This window comes from Typopeltis vanoorti, chromosome 6 (genome assembly GCF_054136105.1).
Source record: "Typopeltis vanoorti isolate ZY-2024b chromosome 6, IOZ_Tvanoo_1.0, whole genome shotgun sequence".
Taxonomy (NCBI): Eukaryota; Metazoa; Arthropoda; class Arachnida; order Uropygi; family Thelyphonidae; genus Typopeltis; species Typopeltis vanoorti.
The window spans coordinates 110,954,825-110,981,966 of NC_143554.1; the positions used below are offsets into that span (position 1 = coordinate 110,954,825).

Here is a 27,142-nt window from a genome sequence, read left to right on the forward strand (position 1 = left end):
AACATCAAAGGTCATCATCATCAAATTCCTGCCATGTACTCTCAAGGGGTGTGCAGGATATGATAGTACTATATGAAAATTTACATCATTATTAACTTCTTATCTACAATTTTTCTCCAAATCAGTCTGTTATTTGTCAAAACTCCAACATTATCAGATCTTATATTTCTGTCATCTAAGGAACTTTGTACAGTATCAATCCACCTATATCTTGGTCTTCCTCTGGGTTGTTTTCTTACCAACCTGGCAGAGACCATTTGTTTTGCTAATCTTTCCTCGCCCATTCTATTTAAGTGACCATACCACCTGAGATTAGCTCTACTAATGCATTCCTGGATGCTGACAATGTCAAGTTCTTTCCTAATATCCTTGTTTTTAATATGATATTGTCATTGATGCCGTCTGTTCATGCTTCTGATCTTTCTCAGGACTTTCATATCTGCAGTCTCTGGTCTTTGGTCAAGTGTTTTACTTCTGACCCAGCTCTCAGATCCATAAGTTAAAACTGATTTGAACACTGTCTTGTATACAACTAATTTAGTGTTCCAACTAATTTCTCTCTTATTCCATATGAATTTATTCAGTTGACTTCCTGCCATACCAGTTTTGTTGATTCTGTTGTTTATTTCCATATTTAATTTACCATCTTCACTAAAAATTGTGCCTAAGTAGATGAAATGTTTTACTTGTCCCACAGGTTCTCCATTCACGTGCAGCTGACATTTTCCACGATTCTGCCTATTTTCATTGTCTTTTTATTGCTGACCTTCATACCATATCTATTACAACATTTATTCAATTTAGTCAGGGAATCTTAAACACTTGTAGCGGATTTATTTAGAAGTATAACATCATCCACATAAAGCAAAGAGCTGACTTTTAACATCTCCAATTTTGATATCATGTTTAATACCACTTTCCTTCATAATGTGATCCATATAGATAATGAATAACAGAGGGGGATAATGTACATCCTTGTCTCACACCAGATTTAACATTAAACCATCTTCCTCTACTTCCTTCAATTCTAACTGCTGATTTACAACTCAAATAAAGACTAAGTATTGCTTGATATTATACCATATAATTGTAGCATATTGAATAGCTCTCTCTTGACACCTTGTCATATGCCTTTTCCAGATCGACAAAACTTAAATTTAGATCTTTGTTATATTCCCATGCTTTCTCAACTATTTGTCATAAAGTGAAGATCTGATCCTGACAGCCTTCATTTGGTCTGAATCCAGCTTGTTCTTCGCCAAACTTTTCTTCCACAATTCTTCTCAAGTATACTTGCATAAATCCAAGAACACTCAGTAGTGAAATACTTCTGTAATTCTCACATTCAGTTTTATTTCCCTTTTTATATATATGTACTTTGAGAGCTCTGCTCCAATCATTGGGAATTCGTCCCTCTGTCCAGGCCTTCTGAACTATGCAGTGCAGCCACTGTAAGACTTTTATAACACCATACGTTAGCATTTCTGGTCGAATATCATCTACTCCCGCTGCCTTTCCATATTTCAAGCTTTTGATGGCTTTTTCTACTTCAAGTATGGATATGTATTCCTGTTGAGTGTTTTTTTTTACCACGGTGCTATCACTGCTTGTTTCATTTAGCAATTTTTCAAAGTAATTACTCCATACTTCAAGGATATCTTTTTCTCCCATTTTCATGTCACCTTTATCATCTCTAACTTCTTTTATTGCACTCTTTCCTCTATTTCTAAGCTTCTTCGACAACCTCCAGAATATCTTACCACTTTCTTGATATTTATTTTCTATGTTCTTGCCAAAGTCCTCCAATGACTTTGGCAAGAATTTAGCTAGTTTTACACAGTGTTTAGCATTCATACATTTGTCTCTGTATTCTATAAGAGCAAAAGCTGACTTATTTGCCAGGAACTTTTGATATGCTTTCTTCTTTTCCTTCACTGCCTCTTTAACTTCTTGTGTCCACCATGGAGGTCTGATTTTTCTATCCTTGCAGACAACCTCACCACATGCTTTTCTGGCAGAATCCGAGTTTTTTCCAAGGCTTGCTACTGAATCTCCAAGGTTTGATTGCTGTTCTCAAACTCTTTCATTTTTTCTTCAATAATCTTTGTGTATTTTAGTCTACAGTTCACATCTGAGAGCTGCTCAACTTTTATTTGCTTTAAAACTTTCTTACATGTTATTTTTTTCAATATGAAATTCAATTTTATCCTGCTCAAGACTAATTAGTGATCACTTCCAATTTCAAATCTTCTGTATATTATGGTGTCTTGCACCAGTGGGAAAACATCATTATCAACAATAACGTAGTCAATGAGACTTTTTTTATTCCTTGGCCTCTTTTCTCCATGTGAATTTGTGCACATTTTTATATTGGAACATGGTGTTAGTAATAACCAGTCCATGTCCTGAGCAAAAATCCAACAGGTATTTGCCATTATTATTAGCTTTGCTCTTTTCTCCAAATTTTCCCAAAATATTTTTGTATGTCTGACAAGCATTTCCTACTCTTCTATTTAGATCCCCAACAAGGACCAACTTTTCCTTTTTCATTGTGTCAGTTGCTTTTTCTAAAGCATCAAAAAATTCCTCCACTTTAGGACCATTGGCACAAATAAGTCTCATTGTCCAGTTCCCTCATTCTGATATTTGCCCACATCACTCTACTTGAGACTGCCTGCCATTGAAGAAGATTAACCTCGTATTTTGTGTTGAATACTATGGCTACTCCTTCTTTTCCATTATTGTCATTGCCTGAATATAACATCTTGTATTTATTGCTCAGATAGATCTAATCAGTTTTTGTCTTTTTTTGTTTCAGTCACCCCTATTATGTCGATCTGGTACTTATCTAATTCCTCAGCTAGCTCCATTTCTTTGCTATTCAGGCCTCTTATGTTGATAGTACTGATCTTTAGCTCTGATGTTGAGTTGGGGTGTGTTTTCAAATTTGTTCTAGTAGCTGACTTTTTGATGTTCGCCCTGGTTCCCTGGCGAAAACAACAGGGGGGGGGGGCCTTGTTTAACCTGGTGATGCCCCAGCCGGTATGAAATTTTGTCATGTTGTACCATCATTTTGTATTTTGGTTTAAACCAATAAGAATACAATTTGGTCGGCTAATTTCCAAATTGCCAGCCCATTCTTCTTCGTTCAGTATCCAGGTAGATATCCAACATGGTGCTCCACGAGAAGGTGAGGATTGGACATCAGGTCAGAAGCCCTGGTTGGTTTGCTGCATTCCTTTAAAGGCTATGTGGAGGTCTCCTCTCAGTTATATAGCTTTGACCCTTAAGCGCCCCCAACATCAAAGGTTTGCCAGGCAATCAATGAAGATCATCAAAAAACCATTGAGCAAGTTTCTGAAAAGATGAATTTGTCATGGAGTGTGCCAGGAAATTTTAATGGAAGATTTGCAAATGAAATGTGTATCTGCTCAATTTATGCCCCTCTTTTGCTCACAAAGGGTAAAAAAAAAAAAAAAATCATGTGAATGTTTGTTGCGATTTGAGAGAGCAAGTTTTTAATGACCAAAACTACTTCTAAAAGTTGTGATTAGTGATAGGTCTTGGTGTTATGCTTATGCAAAACAGCAAAATAAGCATCAAGCTGATGGAAACATGCAAATTCACCAAGACCCAAAAATGCAAATCAAGTTCGATCAAATGTCAAGACAATGTTGATTTTTTTTTATGTGAATTGAATCGTACACAAAGAATTTGTTCCTCCTGGACAGACAGTGAATCATCATTTTTTATCTCAGCATTTTGAGAAGACTGCACGATTGTGTGTATGATGAAAATGGCTAGGAATGTGGTGTAGCAAAGATTGGTTGCTGCACCATGAGAGTGTTCCATCCCACACTACATCCCACTTGTCTATCCAACAGGGCAGTTGTTTCTCACCCTCCGTACTCACCTGTTTTCTCTCTCCATGTGTGGCTTTTTTTTACTTCCACTGATAAAGAAAACCACGAAAAGGCAGCGATTCGTTGATGTGGATAAAGTGAAAGAAAAGATGCTGGAGGCTATAAACAGTATTTGAGTTGAACAGTTTCAGAATTGTTTCCAGTAGTGGAAAAAAAATGTTGGAACAGTGCACTGACTGATATGAAGAGTGCTTTGAATACTTTGGTACTATAAACTTTAATAAAAGTTTTAAAAAATAATAATTCATTAAATTTTGAGTATACTCCCTCATATATTTGGCTTTGAGATTGTGCTCAAAATTATTTGTAGAACAGATTATGATGATGATGATGTTATTTGACACCTCTAGGGAGTCCAAGACTCATCGAGGGAGGGCACCTACTCTTGTGTCCACCACTCAACCTTATTGACCCACCATACACCAACCTCATCATCTACACCAACTCTATCTACTGTCCACCACCACCACTAGTATTTTCACAGGCAATCATAAACATCCGTGCCCACGGTGGGATTCAAACCTGCAGCCTCTTGGCAGGAGAGCAGATACGCTAACCACTCTGCCAACCAGATTTCCTCTTGTCAGCCACTAGAATTGAACTTAGGCCACCATTCTTTGAGCAGTCTGACACTGTGGAATCGCATACCACTTTCACTCAGCTACACAGCTTTGCAATAGGATGAATTTTTTTATAGATCCACAGGTGTGCTTTTCTGTTGAAGAAACTTTAAAAAAAAATTACTTGGGATGAAATCGGGGAGATTTTCTTTTAGTTGAAATACCTTTAGGGACTTCAGTGATCCAGGAGAAAGTAGGCAAATAGTGGTGTGCTGCAGGGATCTGAGATTTGACCACTGCTTTTTAATTTGTACATGAATTATATAGGAAATAATTGGAATGGATATATTCAGTTGTTTGCTGATGATGCAAAGTTGGGTAGGGTAATAGTTAATGAAAGTGATATAGAGAGTTTGCAGAATGATTTAAATAGGCTGACAGTATGGATAAAACATAATGGAAGTCAATTTAATGTGGAAAAGTGTCAAGATATATATTTGGATACAAAGATTACAAACCATATATCACATTGAGGGAACTTGACTCTAAGAAATTTATTAACCCACAGATTTAGGGATAGTAATAGTATTAGTAGTAGATAGAGTTGAAGTTTAGAGAGCATATTGCTAAAGTAGCCAGGGTAGTTCACAGGATTACTTGATTATTGGAGAACACACTCAGCACTTTGCTGACATTTAAGGTGCTTTTGTGCAAAAAAAAAAAAAAAAGCCCCACTTCCTTCCCTTATAATTTTTTATTGAGTAACAGGACATTGGTTAAGACTAGATGGGAAGTCTGGAATTAAAAAAAAATAATCATGGGGGAAGGGCAGCAGTAAAAAAAAACTTTTTTGTCATCCCCTTGTTTTAATAGCTATCAATTAAAATAATACCGTCATATAACCACTAGAAAGATGGAAGCATGTTGATTTGTATTTGCATGGAAGAAGACTTGGCACAGCTCGTACTTGTTAGACCAAGCTTCCCAAAACTGCGACAGTATTATTATCTGAGACCTCCAGGCTGTCAAGGACTCACTGAGGGAGACTATAAATCACCCAACCAAGCTATCATACCTTCCCTTAAATTCATTCACACTAGATGCACTCACTACCCCTAAGGGCAAATTATTCCACTTACTCACTGCTCTCTGAGAGAAAAACCTAGCTCTTATCCCTTTCTTGATTGCAAATAAATTTAACTTCCATGGATGCCCCAGTGTTCTCTCCCCATTTTCCATATAACAAAAAATTTCATCAGTCGATATCCTATAACACCTATTCAAAAGTTTATAGACCTCTACCATATCACCCTTCTTTCTCCTGTTAACCAGCGTCTGCAATCCACATACTCTCAATCTCTCCTCATAATCCAGATATAATCTTTGTAACCCATCTTTGCACCTTTTGCACAGCTTCTTCATCTCCCCTGGAACCTGGAGACCAAATCTGCACACAATAATTCAGGTGTGGTCTTATCAAAGCCTTATAAAGAGGCAAAATGACTTCCTTATCCTTACATATCAAGGTTCTCCTCAACATTGCGATTATTCTCTGAGTTGTATTTGCAACTTTTGCTATCTGACCTTCATCATCATCATCTTCCTTATACCCTCTTTTACCTTGCGGTGTCGAGGCCAGATTGCCTGCTTTGCGGGATGAAAAACCCCAGAATAAACTGGGGAAAAAACCCTGCTGTCCACGCCCAAGACTGGCTAACTTGGCTATGGCTGAGGAAGATCCTTCAGCTCCTCACGTCACCGATGGGAATCGAACCTAGGACACTCCTTCCCCAGGCATATGGCTGCGAAGCGCATAGCCACTAGGCTAACTGCGGACCTTTGAACTTTAAATTCCTATCCACCAATATGCCAAGATCTCTTGCTTCTTCAGTTTCTTGGGAGAGTAATCCCGCTTATATAATATGCTGCTGGAACTCTAATCATGCCAAAGTGCATAACTTTACATTTACTGACATTAAATTGACAGCCATTTGCCCAAATTTCCAGTCTATTCAAATCATTGCTGAATATCAGTAACATCCCTGATTGCTCTGCCTATCTTTGCATCATCAGCAAAAAATTGCATTGCACATCCGATGTTAGACCCTGCCTGATGTTATTAATGTATAGATACAATAATGGCCCAAGGATTGAATCCTGAGGTACACCACTCAGATTGCTTGATATGAATGGTTTCGCTGAATTGATATATAGCCCTTGTTTTGGAAGAAGTGAAATCTGACTTGCACGAACACGTGGATGGTGTTCAGAATGGAGAACTGTTTTTAAAACTTAATCCCTCCACCCTTTTTTATGGCACCTTTGTGCAGCACACAACTTGCATACCTGGTTGCGGTGGCCCTGAACACACTAACAAGCAGAGATGAAGTTATCATTCCTATATATAAAGCCCTTGATATGACCACATCTGGATTACTGGGCTCAGGTGTGGTCACCTGAGTTTCTTGGGAATGAGGAAGTGTGGTGGAGAGGATCCAGAGGCGAGTGACCAAGATGGTGAGTAGTGTGTGTGGAATGCTTTCTATGAGGATAGATTGAGGGATTTTGGATCGCAAAAGTTGGTTAATAGCTGAAAAAGGGGGGGGGGGGAGTAGATATGCTAGAAACATTTAAGTTATTTAAAGGATTTTATAGGATTGATTCAGAAGAAATGTTTCAGCACTTGGCTAGAGATGGGGGTGGAGCAGAACAAGAGGTCCTCCCTGGAAACGAGTATTTAGGTTTAGGTGCTGGTTTTCATTCATGTTACACTTTAATATAATTATTACAGCACAAAGAGAAATAAATAAGAAAGAGAGGGTGCACCTCATAGGATTTCAGCCTTCATTTATGCCAGTCTCATTTCTTCCACTTATTGTTTCTTGTGCGTGTTATTACAATTTTAACATTGTATTCTTGAAGATGTCTCTGTTACAGATGAAATATTGAAACAATTAAACCTGTTATTTAATTATTTTTCTTTGTGCTGTAATTATTCCATGAAAGTGTAACATGAAAATCATCCCCCAAAGTTGGATAAGAGTGTGATTAGCAAGGGCGCAAGGACTAGATTTATTGCTTGGAGAGTGGTGAATGAATGAATGGAATGGGTTGCCTGAGTCACTTGTGAGTGCTTTGTCTGTTAATGGTTTCAAATAGAGGTATGATAGATATTGTTGATAGTTTGGGTCTCCTACGATGAGTCTTAGGATTCCATGGAGGAGCCTGTCCAATAATAGTTTCTTCATAAAACAGAATATATTTGTCGGAAGCTTTCGGTATTGAGACCACATTTTAATGTAAATAAAGAGTTGAATAAAAATAAGCAATTAATAACCGTACAAGTTTATCATCAGTAGTACTAGCAAAAAAAAAAAAAAAAAAAAAAATGTGCTATCCGATACCAAAAGCTTCCCACAGAATTGCTAAGCCACAGAAACTGATGTTTTCATCAGAATATATTTAAATTAAATGTATATCGGCTTCATTACTTCTTGTAACCACTGTTAATTTATTCATGCACTTTAATCATTTCTAACTGTAAATTGAATTTATGTGCTGTTATTCATGAAATTTTTCAGATGCTTTAAGTTTTTTTGGTCCACTGTTTCACAAATCCACTGGTGGTGATGTAGTCTTGTGGCAGTGTTTCTGATTCCTTAATTCTAGGCTTTATTTAATAAATTCTCATGTATGCCACACACACACACACACACACACACACACACACGAGAGGTTTCAAAAACTATGGCACTCCAGTTCCATATGTGGCCAGAAGAAAGGCCACCTAGAACTATTTCTAAGACTTTTCTGCCATTTACCAAGTTAGTCGATCATTGATGCAAACAAATAAGATTTTCACTCATAGGAAGTCATATTTTTGACTTCACAACTCAGAAAAATCAACATAGCACTTATTCTCTGTTTCGGACAGAAATAGTTTACCATATTGTAAACTTTGAGATATAGTTCACCATATTGTTGTCCTGATGCAGTTAAAATCACTAGGATCTTAAATTTGAGGATTCAGTATTTTTTATTTACTTTTCTATATTTTTCTAAATATACTTTTTATTCACAAAAACCAAAGTACTCTTAAGTCACACCAGTGATTTTAATCAGTTGGACAATTTTAAATTATCATATTGGATCTGTTATTTTGAAGTTTTGAGATTTTTTTCAGTTATAACCTTCTAAAAGCATGCCAGATTTCAACTTCTGAAATGTTTTGAAGTATTTAGAAATTTCAGAGACATACTTATAAGGGGCATTCCAAAACTAATGCCTTTATTATGATAACTTCCTAGTCTGAAATAAAAAACAAAAGATAGTTTTGAAGTCTGATACAGTATTTTAGCATAATCTCCCTCTCTTGCTATACATTCTCTTTATCATGAAGTTTTTTCAAGGCCATAAAAGTAAAACTCTTTGAATTGGTTTTGGAATCATTTTATCACCTCTGCTTTGATTTGTTCATAATTTTCAAAACGGATACTTTTGACATGTATTCAATTTAAGAAATAATCAAAAGTCTGGTGGGACTTTTGATTCTTGTTGATTTTGATTTGAAAAGTCTAGGCTGTATGGAAGATAGCCTATAACTTCATCTGATCTTTTTCATAGTCATTGAAGTAAATGCTTGGCTGCTGAATAGTTTGCTATAGTGAATTTTTTTATTATAACTTTGTGCCTATGGAGCTTTGTTCAGAACTTTTTATAAGTCGTTTGAAGTGAGGGTTGATTACACAAGCCTGCTGACATGATGTATATTTGTTCATGTGTATATATTGTATTACAGTACTTTTCATTTTTAGGTTGAATTGTACCAAGAATTTCTAAATGGATTTTGGTGATAATAGTAATTGATCTATTTGTTAGGGAAAACACTGACATTGGAAATTCTGCAAATCAATTTGTAGGATTGGAAGATATGAATTCTGTTAAAAATCAGATAGTAGATGAAGCAAAGCAGCCAGAATGTAAACAGAAATCCAAAAATTCTGAAGCAGTATTATCATCTACAGATGTTCAGTCAATGAGCTTAAAAGCAAAGATACCTTTTGTAAGTTATTTTAAATAATTCTTACATGTAATAGTTTCATTAATTCATTTCATTTGAAATTTCAAATAACTGTTCACATATACTTTATCACAGTAAAAATCTTCCAAATGAACTGTGACACAATTCTAATCCTTGTTGTTTATATATTACTTTTTTTTTTCTCTACACGTTTCTTTATATGTATCATCAATTCCTAATATGTACTCTCATGGTTTGTACAGGATACTATGACAGTGCTTCATAATTAAGTGTCCATTATTACTGGATTCCTATTAACAGTTTTCTCTCAGATTAAACTGTAATATGTTGATTTGGTTTTATATGCAGAATCAGAGTATTTTTACTCAAAGATGCTGGAAAAATACCTGTTATGCTAACCTTTCTTATTGTATTTTGTTTTAGGTTATGTTCTGATTACATTAATTTTATATCATTGTGCAGTATACCTTATGAAGTACTTTATGTTCATTATTATCAGTTACCCAGTTATGTATCCTCAAGGGATATACAGGACTATGGCTATATCATTCAATTTATATTAATATTAATGTCGAAAGTTTATTTTTCACTTGGTTAGACTATAATGAATTTAGATTAATCCTTTATCCAAGTGTGAGCAAACAAAGTTTGCGCCTGAAAGTATCTTGAGGACTGGGGCAAGGTAGTACAACACCGGGCAACTCGTTGCAAAGGTGGACCAAGCTACCATCACTCATATCTCAGTATCTTCTATAATGCAAAACACATCTCCTTGCGGATATGTATAATGTTATGCATTAAGGGAAGGGCCACTTCTTTCTCTGAATCTAGTAATTTAATAAAAAAAGGTGGCACACCTTTTGGCAACTCCTATAGGTAAAGATGACCTTGTTATCGCTTCTGCCTGGTATCTCCATGTCTGGGCCTGGCTCCCACTGAGGAGACCTCAATAAAGGTCGAAACTAGTATGGGTAGTGACCCTTCCCTTAATGCATAACATTATGCATATCCACAAGGAGATGTTTTGCATTATGGGTGATACTGAGATAGGAGTGATGGTAACTTGGTCCACCTTTGTAACGAGTTGCCCAATGTTGTTACTACCTTACCCCAGTCCTGAAGATACTTTCAGGCGCAAACTTTGTTTGCTCACACTTGGATAAAGGATTAAACTAAATTCATCATAATATTAATGTCCCGTCAGCAGTTTTCCACTCTAGTACTCTCACTTGTCAGCACTCCAATATTGTTAAATTTATATTTCTATATTTTAGGACAATTCTGATTGCATCAATAAACCTAGATCTTGGTCTTCCTGTGTGTGTTTATGCCATTTTTGCATCAAACACCTGTTTTTGCTAACCATTCCTCTTCCATTTTGTTTAAATGACTATATACTACCTTAAGATTAGCTCTGTTCACACATTCATGAATCTAATGTCAAGTTCTTTACTATCTTCATTCGTGATATGATTCTGCAATGATGTCATCTGTTTACTCTCCTAATTTTTCTCAGAACTCTCATACCTATGATCTCCAGTTATTCATTAATTGTTTTATTCCTAACCCATTTCTCAAAGTTAAAATTGTTTAGAACACTGTTATTTAGTGTTTTGGTTTATTTCTCTCTTATTCCACATAAATTTATTCAGCTGGTTCTGCACCATACCAGCTCTGCTTATTCTGTTGTCTATTTCCACATTTAAATTTCTATTTTCTCCCCAAAATTTTGCCTAATAGCTGAAGTATTTTACTTGGTGTCTAGGGTTCTCATGTTCCTGCATATTTTCATAGTTTTGTTCTTTTTATTGCTAATTTTTATGCCTAGGTTGTTAAAGTTGTTAAATTTCATTAGTAAATCCTGGAGACTTGCATTGGATTTGTTTAGGTAACATCATTGCAAAAAAACTGTTTGATATCTCCAGTTTTACCATGTTTAATGCTGCTTTCTTTCATAATGTGATCTATATAGATAATGAATAAGAGTTGAGATAGTCCACCCTTGTTTTGATATAGTGCACTCTGATTTTATGTCCAACAACTTTCCTGTACTTCTCGTAGACAGGCTTATACGTTGGTTATGCATTTCTAAATAACTTAGGGAATTGAAACAACGTAGATCCGAATATAAATTAAATTATACTTTAATAGATATTTCCGATATTTCGGCAATGTCACATTGCCATTTTCTAAAGGAACTTACAAAAAGGCAGGTGCACACAGGCAATAACAATACAGTAACTGAGAATGAAGATATGAAGCTATCGTTCTCCTAGAAGTCCTGATGGTGCCCTCTGGCGGGCTAAGTAGGCGTTCTTGGCCGTTGGGCTGAAGGTCTGCTGATGTATGCCTCCCAAATTTGGGGCAGTCGCATACAACCAGATTTGTTGAGGTTTGGAGAGTTTCTTATGGCAGAGGCTGATTCCATAAATAATCTTTCGAATTTATATTTGCTCTGGTGTATTATTGTTGCTTTCTTCCACCGTATTCTGTGGCAAGTATCCAGAGCATGGTCTGCAAGACCAGAATGGCTATACTTGTAAAACCAGATGTAGTCCTTGTGTTCAGAAATTCTGATATTCGCTGTCCTGCCTGTTTGGCCAAAGTACGACTGTTTACAACTGCAAGGGACCTGGTATACACCAGGTAGGTCTAGGGGAAGTGGTTGGTCTTTGGTAGAGCGGATAAGAGATGCCAATTTTCTGTAAGGCCTGTAACAGGAGGTGAGGTCATGTTTTTTTAGAATTTTGGTGATCTTTTTGGTGCCTCGGATGTAGGGAATGGTGATGGATTTAGAGTAATCTTTTTTGTGGAGGGGGAGGAGGGGGGGCTGTGGTTTGTAGGTTTTAATATTTTTGGGGGGGGTAGCCATTGGCTGAGAAAGTGTTGAGGATGCGATTTGTAAGTTCCTTTAGAAAATGGTAATGTGACATTGCCGAAATATTGGAAATATCTATTAAAGTATAATTTAATTTATATTCCTGTACTTCCGTCAGTTTTAACTGTTGACTTTCAGTTTATACAGAGCAACATAGTATATGTAATGTTTCATTTATTCCTCATAATAGTAATGTTTTGAAAAGCTATTCTCTAGGCACCTTATCATATGCTTTTTCCAGATCTACAAAACTTAAATATGAATCCTTACTATATTCCCATGATTCTCAACTGTTGTAAAGTGAACATATGATCTTGATAGTCTCTATTTGGCCCGAAGAGCTTCTTGTTCTTTTTGAGTTTTTCTTCCCCAATTCTTCTTAGCCTTTTCTCAAGTATACTTGTGGAAATATATTATCTGAAACACTTAATTGAGAAATTCTTTTGTAATTCTTACATTTATTTTCGTTTTTATAGATGGGCACTATGAGAGCTCTACTCCATTTATTTGGAATTTGACCTGACCATTCATTTTGAATTATGCAGTGCATTCATTGTAAAACTTTTACACTTCTGTATTTGAGTATTTCTGGTTGAATACCATTTACTCTGCCTTTCAACACTTCAAGCTTTTGACAGCTTTTTTTTTTCCATCTCATGTAACAATATGAACTTCTGATTGCATTCCACTTAAATGTTTTCAACCATCATTCTGTCACTGCTTGTTTCATTTAATATTCTTTCAAAGTAATTATTCCAGATATCCAGAATATTATTATTCACTTTCCATGTCGCCATTATCCACCTCTGATTCCTTTTACTGTACTCTTTCATTTCCTGAGATTTTTCAGTATCCTCCAGAACATTGCCACCTTCCTGATATTTATCTTCCATATTCTTAACAAAGTCTTCCCATGACTTTTATTTAGCTGTTTTTATATATATTGCTTCATTTTCTTACATTTTTTCTTGGTATTCTCTTAGGGCATCTACCAACTTACTTACTTGCTAAAAACTTTTGATATTCTTTCTTCTTTTCTAGGACTGCCTCTAACTTTTTTTGTATTTGCTGCCATGGAGTTCTTATTTTTATATCCTTGCAGATTACTTTATCATATGCCTCTGTAGCTAAATCAATGTTTTCTTCAGTTTTCCACTGAGCCTTCAAAGTTTGATTTATGTTTTTGAATGCATTCATTTTTCTTGAATTATTTTTGTATAGATGAGTCCACTGTTCACTTGGAAAAGTTTCTGAATTCTTTTTTAAAACTTTCTTATACATTTTTCTTTTAAATATGATATTCATTTTATCCTGCTTAAAACTAAGCGATGATCACTTTCAATTTCAAATCCTTTATATACTCTTGTCCTGAAACTAATGTATCCTCAACAATAACATAGTTAATAAGACTTATTTTTTCTTGTGTTCCATTTAAATTTCTACACATTTTTATGTTGAAACATTGTTAGTGATGACTAGTTTTTGTCATGAACAGGAATCCAGCAGGCACCTCTTATTATTATCATCTTTACTCTTTTCTTCAAATTGTTCCAATACATTTATGTATGCCTGCTATTCATTCCCTCCTCTGATGTTTAGATTTTCAATAAGGATCAGCTTTTTTTTTGTCATTTATCTTCTCTAATGATTTGAAAAATTCCATCTCTTCTTTCTTAGGAGAACTTTTCATGAGACCATAAGCACAAATAAGTTTAATTGTTTTGTTCTCTGTTTTGAAATTTGTCCACATAACTACTTGAAATTGACTGCCAGAGATATTTATCATTATATTAAGTGTTGAATGCTATTGCTACTCCTTTCTTTCCTTGATCACTGTTGCTTGAATATAACATCCTGTGTTTATTATTTAACAAGATCTCGCTTGTTTTAGTCTTCTTCATCTCAGTAACATCAGTGTGCTATGTCCTACGTCTGTCAGTTTGACTTCTTTTGTTGAGGTAACTCTGTTTAGTTCTGCTGATGTAGAGTTCTGGTGAAGAGTCTTTCCTCTTAGCTTTCAGTGAATCATTGATTCCTATATGCAAACAACTCCCAGGATAGAAGAGTTTCTATTCCATATGTGTCAGTTATTTCCTAGTGGGTGGCAAGGATTTTGAGGCATCTTGTCTCTTCCTTTGTACCCTGGTGAGTTTCTATTTTTTTCTACCACCAAGCATAGATTTTCTGAGTATTAAATATTCTTCTTTGTTTGAATTAGTTTGCTGTTATGGTTTTACTGAAGATGGACTTATATGGTTTGTTCTGAAATGTATTTGATTTTTAAGTGTCATTAAATGCTTCATATATATACTGTGCTTACATATATTTAAATTAGTGTGATCAATTTGCCTAAGTTCTTGTTGCACATAAATATCACTGATTCAAATTTATGACATAAAACACACTGAACTTTTTGTTGAATTATTGCTACTTTGACCTTGATTAACTTATTTGAATAGGAATATATGAACAGCATAACAGAGAAGCAGCGTGAAGATCTGAGGATAGCACAGAGAAAACTGGAAAGAAGAATGCTGAAAATCACTAAAAAGTATAAAATTAGGAATGAAGAAATAAGAAAACAAACAGGAGTAAGGGATATAATAGAAGTGATAAATTCAAAATGGAGATGGGCTGGTCATGTTGGGAGAATGAGAGATGAAAGGTGTGCAAGGTTGATAATGGAATAGCAACCAAGAGAGTGGTAAAGGGGAGGGTAGACAGAGAAAAAGATGGAGAGATGATATCTAGACATGGAGAGGAGTGAAATGGTGGTCAGGGAGAAAAGAGAGGGGAAAAATCGAAGATTGGGGAGGCCTATGTCCTGCAGTGGACGAAGAAAGATTAAGAAGAAGAATGTGAACAGCTGTCTTAGATTATGTAGTCTAGTCTAAAAATATCCAGTATTTTCTTTTGTGAAAACTGTATTTTTGGGTAAAGGTTTAAATTTTTCTTTAATTGTATATACTTATAAATCAAATGATTTGCATAGATAATTCACTGATCTCTATAAACTACACTAGATTTTTCAGGAAAGGAAGAGTTCATGTTTCTGGGTTAATATTCTGTAGAAAGAATAGTTAATTAAATCTTTCTTTTTTGAAATTATAATGAAAATAAAAACATGGACTAAACTTATTGAAATGAATATTACAAGGACTGATAAGTTATACAAATAAACAAAGAAGGACAAACCTGTGTGTTTATTTAGAAGAATTTAACATAAATACTTTTCCTAAATAAATTCTGACTAAATCTGATTTTATCCTCAGATTTATTTAGATTCTTATGCAACTTTACAGCATATATAATAAACTAGGTTTGCTATGACATGCTATGGATTTAATGATGAAGAACAATATTCTATCCCATTTATAGGCTCGGTGGTCTGTTTTGATAAAGCAGCATATGTTTATGTATACATACTTTTGATAATGATAACATGGGTTCAATCCAGTCTGTTGTGATTCTCTTTCCAGTTTATCTGTTTTACAAGAGAGAAATTTCAGTTTTCACGTGGAAAAATTCTTCCTTCCATATGATATTGTTAACTTTAGATGAAAAGCCATATAAACATTCCTTAAGTCTTAGATGCAATTCAGACTCAGGTTTTTCATTGAAGACGATAAATATTTACATTCCATGGCATCAAAGAGTATTGTTTGAACTTTTTTTTTTTTATAGTAATATAACACCTGTTAATATCACTTCATAATAATAGTGTATCATAATTTGAAGATCAGTTTCCTATTGATGTGACAAGGTTTTCCTTCTGAAAATTCTAATTTTTTATCCTATAAAGTAGTGGGATGGCAAACTACCCAGAAAAACACATGCAATTAATAGACATAATCCACTGGCCTTATAGCTTATAGTTACTTTGGTTGTAATTCATAATAACTTAACTTCTCATGATAATTAAATAAAAGTTCACTTGCATTTGTTTGTTAGTAAAAAAAAAAAAAAAAAAAAAATAATGCAAATTCTGACTTAAATAATGCAAACCTGTAAATGCATCGCTTGTTTATACAAACAGTCTCTATGCATCACAAAGTTATCTGTGTCTCAGAGATTCTTTCAGTCTCTTTTAATTAATTTATTATTATGGGAATATTTAAAATGGTACAAATTTACAAAAAAAAGTTAGACATATGAAAAAAGATATCAATACCGACATATATTATTATTATTATTATTATTTTTTTTTTTTCATCATCATCAAATTCCTGACATGTACCCTCAATGGATGTACAGGATATTACAGTACTACATGAAAAAATTACATCATTACTAACTTCCTATCTACAATTTTCCTCCAAATCAGTCTGTTACTTGTCAAGACTCCAACATTATCAGATCTTATATTTCTATCGTCTAAGGCACTTTGTACCGTATCAATCCACCTATATCTTGGTCTTCCTCTGGGTCGTTTTCCTGCCAATCTGGCAAAGAACACTTGTTTTGCTAATCTTTCCTCTCCCATTCTATTTAAGTGACCATACCACCTGAGATTAGCTCTGCTAACACATTCCTGGATGCTGACAATGTCAAGTTCTTTCCTAATATCCTCATTTTTAATATGATATTGAAATTGATGCCATCTGTTCACGCCTCTAATCTTTCTCAGGACTCTCATATCTGCGGTCTCTAGTCTTTGGTCAAGTGTTTTACTTCTGACCCAGCTCTCAGATCCATAAGTTAAAATTGGTTTGAACACAGTCTTGTATACAGCTAATTTAGTGTTCCGACTAATTTCTTTCTTATTCCATATGAATTTATTCAATTGACTTCCCACCATACCAGCTTTGCTGATTCTGTTGTCTATTTCTATATTTAATTTACCATCTTCAGTAAAAATCGTGCCTAAGTAGCTGAAATGTTTTACTTGTTCCACAGGTTCTCCATTCACAACACAGTTGACATTTTCAATGATTCTGCCTATTTTCATTGTCTTTGTCTTTTTATTGCTGACCTTCATATCATATCTATTACAACAGCTATTCAATTTAGTCAGAGAATCTTGCAGACTTGTAGCGGATTTATTTAGAAGTATAACATCATCCGCATAAAGCAAAGAGCTGACATTAACATCTCCAATTTTGATATCAGGTTTAATACCACATTCCTTCATAATGTGATCCATATAGATAATGAATAACAGAGGGGATAATTTACGTCCTTGTCTCACACCAGATTTAACATTAAACCATCTTCCTGTACTTCCTTCAATTCTAACTGCTGACTTACAACTCAAATAAAGACAAAGTATTGCTTGATATAATGCCCCATTGACACCATATAACTGCAGCGTATTGAATAGCTTCTCTCTTGGCACCTTGTCATATGCCTTTTCCAAATCGACAAAACTTAAATACAGATCTTTGTTATATTCCCATGCTTTCTCGACTATTTGTCGTAAAGTGAAGATCTGATCCTGACAGCCTCTATTTGGCCTGAATCCAGCTTGTTCTTCACCAAGCTTTTCTTCCACAATTCTTCTCAACCGTTTCTCAAGTATACTTGCATAGATCTTGCCAGGAACACTCAGTAGGGAAATACCTCTGTAATTCTCACATTCAGTTTTATTTTCCTTTTTATATATGGGTACTATGAGAGCTCTACTCCAATCATTGGGAATTCGTCCCTCAGTCCAGGCTTTCTGAACTATGCAGTGCAGCCACTGTAAGACTCTTATACCACCATACTTCAGCATTTCTGGTCGAATATCATCTACTCCTGCTGCCTTTCCACATTTCAAGCCTTTGATGGCTTTTTCTACTTCAAGTATGGATATGTATTCCTGACTGCATGCGTGGTCAGTGTTTTTTATCACTGTGCTGTCATCACTGCTTGTTTCATTTAGCAGTTTTTCAAAGTAATTACTCCATACTTCAAGGATATCTTTTTCTCCTGTTTTCATGTCACCTTTATCATCTCTAATTCCTTTTACAGCACTCTTTCCTCCATTCCTAAGCTTCTTCAACAACCTCCAGAATATTTTGCCACCTTCTTGATATTTATTTTCTATATTCTTCCCCAAGTCCTCCCATGACTTCTGTTTAGCTAGTTTTACACACTGTTTAGCTTTCTTACATTTGTCTTTGTATTCTGTAAGAGTAAAAGCTGACTTATTTGCCAGGAACTTTTGATATGCTTTCTTCTTTTCCTTCACTGCCTCTTTAACTTCCTGTGTCCACCAGGGAGTTCTGATTTTTTTATCCTTGCACACAACCTCACCACATGCCTCTCTGGCAGAATCAATCAATGTTTTCTTCAGAGTTTGCCACTGAATCTCCAAAGTTTGATTCCTGTTCTCAAACTCTTTCATTTTCTTTTCAATAATCTTTCTGTATTTTAGTCTACAGTTCACACACACACATATATATATATACAGGGTGTTCGGGATAAATTTGACAGTTTCGTAAGGAAAAAGAAAATCTTCTTTGTATCTATTAAATTTAATGAATTGACAAAAAAACATTACAGGCAGAGTTAATTACAATACTATCAACAAGATTTACTCAAAATAACCACCATTAGCATCGATCACAGCTTCAATTCTGCTTCGGAACCTCGAACAAGCTGATGCTACAGTCTCCCTGGGAAGGGCCGCAGAAACTGTTTTAATTTTATCCATTAACTGGGCTTTTGTATTACTGGAAGTGCGATTGGTGTCTTTTTCAACTGCGCCCCATACAAAATAATCCATGGGGTTAAGGTCTGGGGAGTTTGGAGGCCAAACATTTGGACTGGTGAAGTCGTAGAAATTTTCAGACAACCATTTTTGACTTTTCCCAGAGGTGTGGCAAGGGGCCGAATCCTGCTGCCATACATATGGCCTACCATTGGCTACCCTTGTTATCCAGGGCTTGACTACAGTTAGCAACTCCACGAACAAAGCCCGAATTCCAATGCCAGGGTTCTTCAACACCTGTTCCTGCAGATTTGCGAGGAATTCTGCTGTACGAACGCAATCAGATCGTCTGCTAGGGATCTTTCTTCTTGCTACATCCTCGTAGTCACCATTGCAAGTCTCTAGTTCATGCCTGATTGTTTTTACTGTATTCAGGGAGCATTGGGCAGCAGTCGTAATATCCTTATTTTGATGGCGGGCACGAATCATCATGATACAAGTTATTCTCTTCCATGATTCAGGTGGGTTCCAGCTATCCATCCTTTCTGACATCTTGTATATGAATGAAGAAGGGTCCAAACTTTTAAATGAAGAGAAGTGTGTGTTAATACATGTAACTTACGGAAAAATATAATTAATTATAAATATGTCAAATTTATCCCGAACACCCTGTATATATATATTAATGAATAAAATGATAAAATAAATTAATATATTCACGTGTATGGATTAGGAAGTTATTTTGCCTCTTTATGATCTTTGATACAATTATAACTGTGAACTACTGTGCACAGATTTGGTCTTCTGGCTTCCAAACAGATAAAGAAGCTGTGGAGAGCCTGCAAAAAAAGTTAAAAAGATATCAGGGTTATGGAACATTGATTATGAGAACGGATTGGAAGTATGTGGATTTTTTTTGTCATTGTTATAACAGAGAAAGAGGGATGATAATATATGCCTGTAAATTTCTGAAAGGATGTTATGGGATATCGATTGCTAAAATTTTGAAGTTGAATTTGTGTGCAGTTAAGAAAGTAGGTGAGAGCTATATTTTTTTCTCGCAAAGCAGTGAGTAACTGAAACATTTTGCCTGTTGAAATGAGCACATCTAGTTAGAATGATTTATGAGGTGCAACAGTTGGTGTGGGTAATGTATGCTCTCCTGATTCTATGGAGGGCTCTGATAATAATAATTATACACATTAAAGAAATCCAGACACCTGAGAAAACATAAATAACCTTGAAACATTTTTGCTATCAACTACATTTTAGACATTATCTAGGATGTGTTTCAACCACTTTCAAGCAGTAACTAATGTGTCAATAGCTGAGTGTAAATATCATCTAAAATTAGCTTATGTATGAAAATAGAAAAGCTTATCAGATAATGGAACTAACCCTTATCCCTAACCAGAGGTTATGTTAAATAACTAATATAAAATTTTTAATTTCTACTGAAAGAGTAATTTAAAAGACATATATCGTATATTTTTAGTAAAATTATTCCGAAACAAAATCTTCTTGCCATTTTCTAGTCATAATAAAAAATAAATAACTCTAATATTATTATCAGTAAAGCAGATTAAGGTGATATTACTGTTATAATTAACACAATTGATTACCAGAATAAAATGCAAGATGTTGTCGATGATGCCAACACTTTATAAAATAATTACAGAATCTCCTGCTTTCAGTATCATAAAGATTGAAAAACTTTTACATGAACTCAAAGAAGATGAAAAATTGGATAAATACATTGTCAAAAAAAAAGCACTCTTCCTTTCAACATTCTTTACCATCCCCCTTTGGCATTTCATACTACATTGATGTTATCCTATGCATTGGCAACATAAAACCTAGTTTCAGAAAAATCTCTATAGCTTACATATGTTTTTTAGCAACATTAAATTTTGTCTTTGTTTACTGTCATAAATTTGAATTTATTTTTTGTTTATAAGTTTCTTTTCTAATAATAATAATAAGTAGTAGTAGTAGTTGAATAAAGATGTTTTTTACAAGCTTATCTTTTGTATTTAGGCCGGATCTGACGAGTTAAAAGTGAATGGCAAGTCATACATTATCATTGATGTTTTAGGAAAAGGTGGATCAAGTAAAGTAAGTGTAATGATTTTATTGGTTATAATTAAAAATGAATGGATTTTAGAAGTGTAGAGTTCTGTAGCAGAACCAATATGTCCATCATACCATAATATCAGTAATAAATACAGAAATCATTGTAGAATAGTGTAATTTACCAAGTCGCAAATTATTTCAGTGTTTTCTGTTGACCTGTTTATGTGATATAGATGAAACCAAGTTTCTTCTAGTTTCCTAGGTCTTAAGATTATTAAATAAACAGAATCTTGCATATGGCCTTTATTATTATTTATAATATTTTGGAACTCCTTTCAGTTTGTCTGTTAGTTGCCAAATATATGAAGTAACCTGATAATGATTAATCCTTTTGCAACTGACATAACCGTGGTGGTCTTCAGTGATTAGTTTTGGTCACTCACACACATGTATGGGATGCAGCTATGCATAGAAATATTTTATTTCTAGAAAGGCTTATGGTTGTTACAGCCGTTGTCTGAAATTTGCATTATTATGAAAAGATGGTATGAGCAGTCTTGTCTTCCATGAGATTAATTATTCTAGAAACAGTTATTTTATTTCCATTAATTTAGCGCATTATTCTGAAATAAAATAGCTCTGCTGTTAAAATAACAACCAAATGTTTTTGTTCCTGTATATTTATTTATTGTAACTGTATTTGTTCATTGCTTCATGTCATTTACTTCAAGTAGTCCTGCCAAGAGCACCACACTAATGTTTATGCTTGCTACTGTTGATGCTTATATTGAGACTATGTTGATCCAATCCTGTTAAACTGTACCATTTTTATATATTCATTATATATTCCAATCAGTATGTAATATACCTTGAAGCATCCTTAAGTAATATCATTTTGTATTTGTGGAAGTTTCTCAAGAGAAATAGAAAACAGCAGCAGCAAATGTTCTTGCACACAATCACATTGTAAAAATAATCATAATTTACAATTATAAATCTTTTACAATTGTTTCTCTTTGTTAGTATTTCATTAGTTTTGGATTTGTCACCACATATAATCAGCACTTGTGATATGCCCAATAAGAAATTGATACCTAATCAAACTTGTAATCTCAGCAAACTTCTTTAATTTTAACAACAACATGTATATCCAAATTTTTGGACTCTGTATGGGACAAAATATCAGCAGACATTTAGCTGAATTGTTCCTAGCACACGTAGAATCACTCCTACTCACGCCCTGATAAGGAATTGACTAATAAACATTTATTGTTTACAGAAATTTGTTGTGAAAAACAAATGTTCAGTCTGGTAGACTGATTAACAAACCAATAATAGAACGAGTCATTGTGAGGATGAATTTATCCTATAAAGATAAAGGAGATCTCTAAAGTATAGTTTTAATTTAGAAGGCCTTAGATCTAAATAATTTTTATAGATATTAATTTAATTATATTAACCATGTATATAGTTTTTAGTTTCATCAAATATATATATATTTATTTGGTCTCGAGTCAGTCATTTCGAGGATTCTGAAAAATTAATAAAGTTTAAAGTCATTGCACCAATCAGCTGTGCCAATTATATTAATCTCATTATAGAGAGATTAACATAATTGGCACAACTGACAGAAATTTTAACATCACACAAGAACAAAATGAAAATTTTTATCTGTTCTCTCAGTTTTGCTTTACTGCAAATGCATTCAGTCTTTGTTTAAGCAAGAACGAAACATATTAAAGATTCTTTTCACAAGGTTTAACAGGTTCATGCTGGGTCTTGTGTATCAGATGGGAACTTGCATGACTTGTTTGATATGTCTCTTCCACCTCAGGCATCACTATACTCAAGCATATATAGTGGGAAGAGGGGTGTTTCCATTATACCAGATCATTTTCTTTATAGTTCTCTCTAATTACACTAATCTATCTATATATACATATAATATGGCATGCTAATTTTAATTCTTTTCAGTAGAATTTTATTTGTAAAGTTAGTATTTCTGAACTGTCTTAATGTTATAGAAGATATCAAATGTAATTCTGATTACAAGTTCTATATATTTTGCTTTTGGAAATTTGTTTTACATAAATTAATATCTGCATCCAATGATTGTATTATGAACAAGTGAGACCAAATTTTCTGCAACAGAAAATTTTAAATACATTGTTAGGACACTGTAGGAGTCCAGAGACCCATCATAATACCAAATTATCCACACAATCTCTCATCTTTCTTTGAATCGATTAACAGGCATAGCACTCACAACTGACTCTGGCAACCCATTCCACTCATTTGCAATTCTCCAAGCAAAAACTCTAGTCCTAGCACCCCTACTAACCACACCTTTATTCAACTTCCAGGGATGACCCCCTTATTCTGGCTCCTCTACCTAAGTGCTGAAACATTTCTCCAGCATCAATATAATAATCATTACTGAAAAAAAGAAAATTCTTCTCGGCAAAAAAAAAAAAAAAAAAAAGCAATATAAATAAAAAAAAAAGTAGAAATAAATACACATAACAAGCACAACAAATTGTATAGGATGATTTGCTTGCTTAACCTTCCATCAATGCACATCATCTGACTGATTTTTTTTTTTTTTTTTTTTAGTAATGCTATGACATCAAAGGTTATACTGTGCCAGGACACAAGTTTCAGCAGTACATTTGGTAATGTTAGTAGGACAATCACAAACATCCACGTCCTTGGCAGGATTCAGACCTACAGCTTTTTGGCTGGAGAGCCGATATGCTAACTACTCAATCCAACCAGGCTGGCAAAATCATTTGATGAACATTATTAGTTTGATGGAATGCTTCTCTTTTTAGTCATTTACTAATCTACCAATTTATACTAGTACTGTTTTTATTGGTTACTTATTTATATTTTGCAAATTTCTTTCCCTCTTCTCTCTCTCTCTCGCTTAATTATTCCCATCATAACAGAACTAGAGATTATATGATGGCATGCAATTCATTCTGTTTCTTATTGGATACACACATAATACAACAACTGTAAATTATTAGTAATTCATTTGTCTCCTGCAGAAGTATTTCTGTTTGAACCTATTTTTTCCTTCACTTATATGTGCCATTCATTCTCATATGGTTTGTCTCATTAATGACAGTCTACACATTTATGCCTTTTAGTAATAAATATACCAGCCAAATAAAGGATTCCCCCTCAATTATTGACTTCTAATACATCCTGGAACAAATGCATCCCCATGCATTTTCAGTTTCATTCAAAGCACATACCACGATGCTGTTAACAGATCATGATTTACGATTGCAAACTTTGATTTAAACTTTGCATGTAAATTTTATATTGAGTTAATACTAATATAAATCATAATCAGTATCTTCTTTTATGTTATTCAGTTTCATTTCATATTACTTTATTAAGGTATACCAAGTTTATGAGCAAAAAAAGAAAAGTCTTTTAGCAGTCAAGAGTGTTAACCTTATAGATGCCGAACCATCTATGAGAGATGGATACAAAAATGAAATTGCTCTTCTTCATAAATTGCAAGGAAGCAGCCGAGTTATCAGAATGTATGATTAGTAAGTAAATTGCTTAAAACTAAAGCAGCATATTTCTTGTTCTTACAAGTTATTAAAAATTTCATTGTTATGACTGGCAGTTCAAGAATTCAGGAGTGATGAAATGATGATTGAAAGAAAATTTTGATTATATGTTTGCTGGGGAAGCATACTACACAGTTTATATATATACATATATATAGATAACTTTACTGGTTAATGAGTATGTGACTGTGAGTTTATAAGGCAGACTAGAATAAGATAATAATAGTTATTTTACTTGACAACATGACATTTTCATAATAATTGCAAAGGATTTCTTCAGATGTAAACATAGAGACTAGTAGACAAAACAATAAGGACTAACAAAGTTGACAAGTATTGTGTAGTTATAGAAGAGACTGATGTTATTTTAAAATATTTCTAATTGTGTCTTGTGTCTCTTTCTTTTAAGGTTACATAGCGATCAGCATTCATATTTCCGAATTTAGGGACACAAAACACACACGTTGAAATGATTATTTTACTTATTATTAGTAAAATAACACTTGACGTTTCAACCCCAGTATTGAGGTCATCATCAGAAGGATACATGTGTATAGGAAACCAAGCTACATGCTCTTGCACTGTATAAGATAAACTAAATCTACGCTGTTAATTAATATTTTTCTTAGCCTGACCTCTAGTGATTTAAAAAAAAAAAATTAAAAATAAATAATTAATCAATAAATAAAAAACTACAATAAACTCTGCTAAAGTCCTCCTGTACTAATATTCTTCTGTATTTGTACAGTTCAGATTGTTATACTGCAATTTTCTTCTGTACTTGTACAGTTCAAGTTGCATTGAATGTTAAGGAAAAAAAAACAACAACTTCGCCTAGTCTTCTTGTATTGAGATTTTTCTTTAGCTTGTTCTAGTTGCTATAAAGGTTGCAAATGGGTTCTCCACATCCTTGAAATGGTTAGACAATCATTTTTGTTCAGATTTGGATTGAGTATTTCACATCCTTCTTTAAATTTCCTCTCGAACCAGATTCTGGTGCGGTGTAGGGACTTAGTACCTTTCCAATCAATTCTGTGGTATGTTGGAGTGTGTCATCAGAAAGGCTGGTTTTTCCAAAAATGAGGTATTTAATGTGTCGTTGGTGTTCGTCCTTCCTAATTGGGAAGGGCGAACCCTTCCTAATTGGGAAGGGTTCGCCCTGTTTCCCCTATGTATGGTAGGTTACATGTGCATTGTATTTTGTAAACCCCTGGGTGGGCTAGGTGTGGAAGAGGATCTTTGGAAGAACTGAGTAGGTGTCTTAATTTTGTCGGAGGTTTAAAGGTGGTTTTGATGTTGCATTTGTGTAGTGTTCTGTCTATTTTTTCGGAAATGCCTCTAACATAAGGTATGACAATAGCATTTGAAATCTTTTTTGTTTTTAGTGGTATCTCTGTGGAGGATCTTATGAATAGTTTTTTAACTGTATCCATTTTTCACAAATGTACGGTTGATGATCTTGTATTCCTGGTTTAGAGCTTGTTCATTTGAACAAATCGTTTGAGCTCTGTGTTTAAGGGTGCTTATGACCCCTAGTTTTTGTGTTGGGTGGTGATAAGAATTTTTGTGTATGTACTGGCCTGTGTGTGTGTAGGTTTGTGGTAGACTGAGAAGGAGAGGCAGGCTGAGGGAAGACGTGTGACTACAATCTCACCCAAGGTGAACTCTCACTGCTGGAGAAAGGTCTAAACTACGCCATTGTACCGAGGTCAGTAAACAAACTTGATATCATTTATCATATCGAGAGAGGTTTAAGATCCCTCCCTGCTAATCTAGCTGACAAAATATTATTATTATTACGGGCGACTCCAAGGAGTCCTTAGACTGATTGAGGGAGGCCCTAAACATAAAGTCCATCACAACTATTTGACATTCACACAGTATCTACCATACTTTGCCTTGAACTCATTCACCGTCATAGCACCCACAACAGGCTTTGGCAGCTTATTCCACTCATTCACCACTCTAAAAGTAAAAAAACCAGCTCTAACACCCTTACTAACCACACTCTTGCCCAGCTTCCATGGATGTCCCCCAGTCCTCCCACCACCAGTCCTGTTCTCAAAAATATTCTCTGAATTAATCCTATAAAAACGCTTCAGCAATTTGAATGTCTCAGTCATATCTCCCCTTTTCTACCAATCAGCCAATTTCTGCAACCCACAAATCTTCAACCTGTTTTCATAAGGTTCATTCCATAGACCTGCTATCATCTTGGTCACTTGCCTCTGGATCCTCTCAACCTCCTCCCCATCAAGAAGAAACGTAGGTGACGAAATCTGGGCACAGTAGTCGAGATGGGGTCTTATCAAGGCTCAATACAGAAGAACAATAACTTGCTTATCTCTGCTCGTCAAAGTATTCTTCAGCATCCAAGTGATTTGATGAGCTGATTTAGCCACTTTTGCAATGTATCCCATAAATTTCAACTCCCTATCCACTA

The 27,142-nt window shown here is 34.5% G+C and overlaps 1 protein-coding gene across 6 annotated transcripts in view; it reads left to right on the forward strand.

The window, feature by feature from the left end:
- Mps1 (dual specificity protein kinase monopolar spindle 1) overlaps nucleotides 1-27,142 on the forward strand; it is a 199,875-nt gene that overhangs the window by 46,637 nt on the left and 126,096 nt on the right. For all 6 annotated transcript variants that reach the window (XR_016548404.1, XM_090393600.1, XM_090393598.1 and 3 more), the window contains exons 6-8: nucleotides 9,362-9,545; nucleotides 21,074-21,151; nucleotides 24,518-24,675. Coding sequence is in view for 5 of the 6 variants with exons in the window: in XM_090393600.1 (XP_090249726.1) it covers nucleotides 9,362-9,545; nucleotides 21,074-21,151; nucleotides 24,518-24,675 (420 nt within the window). In the remaining variant the exon portion in view is untranslated. The remainder of the gene's footprint in view (nucleotides 1-9,361; nucleotides 9,546-21,073; nucleotides 21,152-24,517; nucleotides 24,676-27,142) is intronic.